Source organism: Sebastes fasciatus, chromosome 1 (genome assembly GCF_043250625.1).
Source record: "Sebastes fasciatus isolate fSebFas1 chromosome 1, fSebFas1.pri, whole genome shotgun sequence".
NCBI lineage: Eukaryota > Metazoa > Chordata > Actinopteri > Perciformes > Sebastidae > Sebastes > Sebastes fasciatus.
In genome coordinates, this window is record NC_133795.1 from 22,920,002 (window position 1) to 22,927,771 (window position 7,770).

General features: G+C 41.8%; 2 protein-coding genes across 4 annotated transcripts in view; both read left to right on the plus strand.

The window, feature by feature from the left end:
* Window positions 1-932, plus strand: part of LOC141769229 (monoacylglycerol lipase abhd6-B-like) — a 7,849-nt gene extending 6,917 nt beyond the window's left edge. For both annotated transcript variants that reach the window (XM_074638093.1, XM_074638102.1), the window contains exons 9-10: window positions 1-125; window positions 541-932. The exon at window positions 1-125 is cut by the window's left edge and continues 97 nt beyond it. In XM_074638093.1, the coding sequence (XP_074494194.1) occupies window positions 1-83 (83 nt within the window). In that variant the 3' untranslated portion in view covers window positions 84-125; window positions 541-932. The remainder of the gene's footprint in view (window positions 126-540) is intronic.
* Window positions 933-4,899: 3,967 nt separating this feature from the next.
* Window positions 4,900-7,770, plus strand: part of LOC141769241 (monoacylglycerol lipase abhd6-B-like) — a 9,499-nt gene continuing 6,628 nt past the window's right edge. The window contains exons 1-4 of one of the 2 annotated variants that reach the window (XM_074638115.1): window positions 4,900-5,038; window positions 5,591-5,718; window positions 7,015-7,174; window positions 7,540-7,653. In XM_074638115.1, the coding sequence (XP_074494216.1) occupies window positions 5,612-5,718; window positions 7,015-7,174; window positions 7,540-7,653 (381 nt within the window). In that variant the 5' untranslated portion in view covers window positions 4,900-5,038; window positions 5,591-5,611. The remainder of the gene's footprint in view (window positions 5,039-5,590; window positions 5,719-7,014; window positions 7,175-7,539; window positions 7,654-7,770) is intronic. The other variant, XM_074638123.1, reaches the window with a different exon arrangement.

The following is a 7,770-nucleotide window of genomic DNA, read 5'->3' on the forward strand; positions in this document are numbered from 1 at the left end:
AGCCCAAGAAAAGCGCCAAGCTCATCATGGACTTCCTGTCTGCGCAGGAAGTCAACGGTGAAAACACTAAGAAACTTTCCTGAAGAAAACGTTTGAACCATATGACCTCACTATGGATGATGAAGGTGAGTGTAACGACGGCTCGCCGTTACTGGAGGTTAATTATAGAAACTTTAACAATAACTATAATTACAATGCATAAATGGTTATTGAACGCACTTATTGGTACATATTGTTAACAGGGTAAATAAACACACAGATGTATTTATTGATCAATTTATTGTCGATGTATTTCAGTGGGATGAGGCTGGCGTGCAGGGTATTTTACAGCGGGGATGTGGGGCAATTCCTCCTCGTCGTTCTCCTGTAAAATACCAAAATACTTATTAAAATACATACATCGATTTATACCCCAGTAGTGGAAGAAGGTAATGTGGGATAAGGAAGTACATTGAAGATTGTAGATTGACTTGTATTAACATTAAAACGGTCATGTCAATATCATGCATTGACTTACCTCTGCCTGTTTCCGTCTCACAGGGTGTTTGGGCGAAAGAGATCCCCGGGGGCTCGCGCACCTATAAATTGTTCCAGGAGGGTAAAACCAGTGGGAAGTGGGTAGAGGGGAGTTCGGCGGGACTGTTTTAAATGTATTTGTTCAGGTGAAATATTTATTGGTATTTAGTAAAGATATTTAGGTGTTTATATATTTGTTAAGAGTATTTATATTTTGGGTAATGGTTTTATGTAAATAGATTGGTATATTTTTGTTTATTTGTGTGTTGTATTTAATATGAGGAATGGTATGTGCTAATTGAATGGGCTATATAAGGCTGGTGAATCTAAGTTGATGGGGGAATACTAAGGTGGAGGCCAACATGTGTGTACGGTGCGGTGAAAGAAAAATAAAATGTTTTCATGCTGAAACGCCATCCGGTTGTGGACTTCTCCTCATTGCCTCCTTGACCGCTCGGGAATTCTAACAATGAGGAGAATGAAGGTAATGATTAAGTGGTATTGATATTTGGGGATGATACTCTTTTATAGTCTGATATACGAGTTTTCTACAACAGCGTTTACATCTGTGAAAATTAAATGCACAAACAAAATGGACTGGACTTTTTCTTTTTATTGGTATTCTGTACAAAATCCAATAAATCACAGAAATAATTGTATAAACACATAAAAAGGGGCGGCTGTGGCTCAGAGGGTAGAGCAGGTCGTCCACCAATCGGAAGGTCGGTGGTTCGATCCCCGGCTGCTCCGGGCCTCGAGCAAGACACTTAACCCCAAATTGTTCCCGAAGAATGTGCCGTCGGTGTGTGAATGAATATTTAGATTAGATCCTGTTGGGCAAGTTGACACCTCTGCCATCAGTGTATGAATGTGTGTGTGAATGGGTGAATGCTGACATGTAGTGTAAAGCGCTTTGAGTGGTCGGAAGACTAGAAAAGTGCTATATAAATGCAAGTCTATTCACCATTTACCATAACCACCCCCCCCCCCATGTTTCTGCTCCAAGAAGCCCCATCTCTATAGCAATATTACTGCACCATTAAATAAGCAGAGTTAATTTCATAAACAATTACATTTATTCATATAAATGAATTCAATGCGATAGAAACGTAGAGGAGACACACACAAACACACGCACACAAAAAAGAGGAAAGAACTAAAAACAAAAAGAATAAAATAAATAAAAAGAAGAAGAGAAAATAAACAAACAAGAACAAAAAAGTATAAGTTGGGAATTATATGTAATACGGGGTCAGCAGTTTAAAACTTCAATGTCAGTGGTATCCATTTTTTCTATATAGACTAAAAAAGGTCTCCATATAGCATCAAATTCCTGAGCACACCCTCTTGTAGTATAGCAAATCTTCTCCAACACCAAATGATGTATGAGATCTTCAATCCACATCCTAAAGGTTGGAGGGTATTTCTCCTTCCATTTAAGAAGTATACGTCGTCTAGCTAAAAGAGATGCAAAAGCTATCATATTCTTTGCCTGGTGACTAAGATGTATATCTTGTGGTGCTACTCCAAATACTGCAGTAATAGCAGAAGGTTCGATGGGTACTTCAAAAACATCTGAAAAGGTTTTAAATATTGACTGCCAGAAACTATTTAGTTTTTGGACAAAACCAGAACAAATGTGAAAGGGTGTCTGGTGCTTGCCTGTATCGGTCACGCATAGGGTGGATACTGGGCGTGAGCTTAGCTAACTTCACTTTAGACCAGTGAAGGCGATGTAAAACCTTGAACTGAATAATTATATGTCGTAAACAAATTGAAGAAGAGTGTATCCTATCTAAGGCTCCAAACCTCATCAGAAAACGCTGTCCCCAAATCTTCCTCCCACTGATTCCTTAGTAATGTCAAGGGTTCCAAATTATGTGATTTCAGTAAGGAATAAACTGCCCCAATAGACCCTGTGGAACATGGATTAAGTTTCAAAATGTAATGTAAAAGAGAGTTGGGTGGTTGCGATGGAAAGTAAGTGGATGATGCTGATATAAAACTATGAATTTGTAAAAATCCCCCCAAAAAATGAGAGTGAGGAATATTAAACTTAAAGGGACTGTTTGTAACTTCTTACACGTATAAATCATTGCGGGTCGGTGTCCCATGCGCGCTCGCGTGTGGCTACGCTGTTCAGGCTCAGACTCCAACACAAACTACACCGGCGCACCAAAACCGCAAAGTTATATCTAGTGAAGCCTGTCTGTTAAACAGTGTTGGCCGTGGTCAGAGGACGCGGGGGAGACCGTAGCTTTGGTCTCCAGGACCGGAGTCTCTGCTCCTCCGCTCCGCTGCCTGCTTGCCCTCTCTCACAGCTCGCTCCACTCTCACGTGCATGCGCGCTCACTACACACTGCAGAAGAGTTAGTTTAGCTCTGAGAATATCTAGTGAATGTACAGTGGACGTTTGTGCAGAAATAAATGCTGCAGCTCCTCCAGACCAACAGAGGTTTCCCGTGTCTTGTGAAGTGACGGGGCTCCGCAGCGAGAAACGTTATCGTCTCCGACCAGGTGCTGGTGTCTTCCTCCCAAAGCGGGCCGCGGTCGGGTGGCTGAACCAGGAAAAGCCAACACTAGGATCAGCAGTGAGTCATGGAGAGACCTTCCTCTGGTCAGCTAACATTACTGCCAAGCAGGTGAAATATAGAGTGATATTGTGGTTTTAGCTGACGTGTGTCGCCTCACTGTTTTGAGCGATGCTCGTTCATGTCTATGTAGAGCGAGCACAAGCGCGAGCCCGACGCTGACTTTCGTTGACTTAACGGCCACAGGTGTTGCTGTTAACAAGTATTTCTGATCCATTTCTCTGTATTCTCTTAATACCGGGTTCATCACGCAACGCGATCGCTAGCGGTTCGACTGCAACAGCAAGTAGGGGGCAACCCTGTCTAGTGCCACGATGGAGTGGGAAATAGGAGGACAGATTGTTGTTCGTTCAGACAGCTGCCAATGGAGAGGAGTAAAGCATCCTTATCCAGGAAACAAATCTCTCACCAACACCAAATTGTTTGACAGTATAAAGAAGATAATCCCACTCCACCCGATCAAAAGCCTTCTCGGCGTCAAGCGATATAAATATTTCTGGAATGCCGAGTGGATTGGGATCGTAAAGGATATGAAATAGGCGTTGTATCTTAAAATAAGAATGGCGGCCTTTAATAAAGCCTGTGTGGTCTTCAGATAAACTGAGGGGAAGACAGCTTCCAGACAGGAGGCTTGTTGAGGCAAGTTTTTATACACACAGCACCAGTGCAGGAGGCCGTAGTCTCTGTTTTAGATGAGAAAACACTCCACGTTGGGATTTTGCAAATTCAAAAAAACTATATTTCAGTTTCATGTGAATGTCAGTTGTTTGTGTGTGAAGTCTCCTGCTGTGAACCGACTGCATATTTAACCTCATAAAAACACATTCAGATTGAAATTGTGAATGAAAACTGTACCGTATACAGGTGAATAAAGCTGAATAATTAATGTGATTTAGTAATGTCAGCACTTGTACAAAGAGTGTCTCTGGAGTATAGTAAAAAATCTCCTGCAGAAAAAAATAAATAATAGTCTTATTGATTGATTGGAAACTTCTCAGCTCTGTTTTGTGTTTTCTCTGTTTTTGTTTTTTTGTATGTAGTAATACACCAACAGATCGCTGCATGACGACTCATCTTTACAGCTTTATCAAGAATGTCAAAGAGTAGGTAATTCAGCAGCAGCAAGTGGTCCACCTTCTGAGGTATAAATTACTATAGTTATTGATAAGCATTAAATAAAAACATTTAGTATTTTAGGTTTGAAATTATTGATTGTTTTCAAATAATTTGGCTTAGTTTGTAATTTGAACCATGTATTAACTTAATTAAATAGAATTAATTGTTATTGTTATATTATTGAACTTGTGCAGAGACTCCGTTTATCCCCAGTTTCTGTCTCTCATGTAATCATCGTTTTTATATCTGAGGTTCTAAACACCAAACATAATATTTTTACTGACAGGATATAAGAGATGAAAGCCCATTTAAGTCAGAAAAATACATTTTAAAAAATGTTAGATGTGGCAAAAGTATAATGAATTCATAGTACCTCAAAATGATGAGGTAATGAGTCAAGATGTTGACTCATTATCTGATAATTATGATTATGTATTGTCTTATTTTGAGTTATCATGAGTATTTTCATATGATTCATATTTGATCAGCGCTGCCTAGTTTGACCGTTTGATTGGAGTTCGCGAGTGATTGACAGCTGCTCAGAGACGGCAGGCTCCAGCTCAGCTCTGATTGGTTGTCTTCCTCCGGTCTGTGAAATCTTGCAGATGCCATTAGGAGCACCGGAGGACACTGGAGGACACAGAGGCACATGATTGAGGAGGAGGAGGAGGAGGAGGAGGAGGAGGAGGAGGAGGAGGAGGAGGAGGAGGAGAAGGAAGAGGAGGAGGAGGAAGAGGAGGAGCACAGTGAATGGAGGACAGCTGCAGTGTCAGATCGAAGAGGACTCGGACAGGTACAGTGTTACTTCTGAACAGGTGATTATAAACATGCTATAATGCAAATGAATATGTCTTCTCTTCAGCAGCAGACTGTGTTATTCAGTCAGTGTGTTTATATAACCTACAGTAGCGGATGTTGTGATCATGTTTAAGATGTGATGTTATCAAAGGACACTTAGAGAGTCTTAACCAGGATACATGTGTGTCTTCAATGTAATATTTGTATCTGCTGGTTCACAAAACTGATTTAAGCCTCATCTCTACTTGAACCTTCAGTTTAAAATGTAAAATGTATTCTAAAACTAACAGGAAACCAGCGGTGATCTGGTTAACGTCAAGTTCCGCCTTCCTCTACACTGTAAACATTTGCTGTTAATTTACAGTGGGATTTCAACAGTATTAACCTGTTATTGCTAAAAGCAATATGTGATCTAGATTAACCTGCTCGGGACCCCTGAGACAATGAGCTGACGGACGACAGCAGTTTCCCTCTGCTTCCAGTCTTTGTGCTAAACTAAGCTAAAAACAAATAAAAGTGCTGATTCTGTACTGAGATTAAACTGATATTCACCTTCTCATCTGGCACAGCAAACAAGCTAATTTCACAAAATGATGGAGCTGATGATGCTATCAGGAGGTGTTGTGGTTCTTCCTGCCCTCGCTTTCATCACCTCCCTCCGGCTCCGGCCAGGAGCCTACCTTAAGGCCTACAACTGGTAAACACACAAACACACACAAACATAGACTGGTTGGACTGGTCTATTACCAGTGACTGGTAGTTGGTTAGTGTTTACGGAAGGGATAATGTACAGCAAGCCGGTTATTACACGGCTACTTACTGAAGGAATCAATATTTTGACACAAAAACGGTCCGCCAGAGTCCGACATCTGAACTGCGCCCATAGCAACGGTCTGTTATACATAGCAACGGTCTGTTATACATGAATTACAGACCGCAGAACGCAGTGATTGACCTATCAGAATCGAGTATTCAACACAGACTTGTAATAAAGGTATTTAAATCAGCATTGTGGGGTTTCTTTTCTTTCAATAATAACAATGTTGTGACAGAATATCACTGTTCAGCTTTGTGTTACAGGCTGTTGCTGTGCTGTAATGTAACTGCCTCCAAAATATACTTTTATTGTGAAGGAGCAGGACTGTTAGTGTGACCTGGCCAACTGGACTTTGTCTAAGCTGTAAAAAAACAACAACGTGTTGGCCGTTCAGCAGATTATTGTTGCTTTTTCACTCTCTCTCTCTCACACACACACACACACACATATACACACACACACGCACGCATGCACGCACACACACACACGCACAAACACACACACACAAACACACACACACACAAGCATGCACGCACGCACACACCCACGCACGCACACACACACTCACACACGAACACGTGAACTTCATGAACAGACTCACAAAAGCTTTTTATGAGAGGGTAAATATCTGAAAGTCTAGCCTAATGTGGATTCGACCAATATCTGTTCTCAGAGAAACATGTATTTTTAGCCATGTTAGCAGCATTGACCAGATTTCAATGAGATTTTACAATTTTACTTCAGAAAAAGGTTTTGAGTAGGCTACGTCTTCTACCACTGCCAATACCAACATTCCCAGTCAGAGAGGGTGAAAATAACACAAGACAGCGTTTGCCTGGGACCCCAAAATCACTAAATCTGCCCCTGAAAAATACACCCAGATCGCGGTTACTATCCACTCTTGTTGACTCGTGAAGAAGAGTTTGTTGTAAAGTGAACAGCAGTCAATGACCCCCGGCGCCGGTCAGAGCGCGTGCTCGAGCGCGGCTCACTGTGAAATTTCAAATGCATTGCCTCGTAAAACACAACTACAGTACGTTGTAGAGCCTTATGTGAAGCAGAATTTAAACAAAAGTCAAAGATCTTATAGATCGTATACTTATTGTTGATTATAACTGGTAGGGCTCTAAGCTAGCCGGACATAACTCCTAATGATCCTGCTGTAATCCTCTTCAGGTACTTGCGTCGCGGGCTGGGTTTAGGGGTCCGCTACTCTCAAAGTGGAAGTTACCGCTTCTGTTATTCCAGCCGCGGGACGCCAGGGGGCGCCACGCCATCACTGCTCCTGCTGCATGGCTTCTCCGTCTCTAAGGACATGTGGCTGCCTGTCGTCAAGGTAACACACATACTGTACAGGTGCACACAAAGTTCTTTTCACATACACACACTTAGAAATGTGAGTGTGTGCACGTAGTAGAGTATGACTATACATACATACTATACTATACATACACACTATACTATACATACTATACATAGAGTATGAGTATGAGTATGAGTACGAGTAAGAGTAAGAGTGTGAGTATGAGTAAGAGTAAGAGTATGAGTATGAGTATGAGTATGAGTGTGAGTGTGAGTATGAGTGTGAGTATGAGTAAGAGTATCTTTCTCAAACCTTTTAAGAAGAATATGCACACAGTCTGCTTTGAATGAACACCTTTTATTTCAGAGAGTCTTGGGTGTGTTTGTTTTCTCCTCCAGCATCTCCCCAGAAGCCAGCATGTGGTGTGTGTGGACATGCCGGGACACGAGGGGACGAGTCGTACTGGTGCTGAGGACTACAGCATTCAGGGCCAGGTCGGCCGAATCAACCAGGTGTGTTTGCGTGTGTGTGTGTGTGTGTGTGTGTGTGTGTGTGTGTGTGTGTGTGTGTGTGTGTGTGTGTGTGTGTGTGTGTGTGTGTGTGTGTGTGTGTGTGTGTGTGTGTGTGTG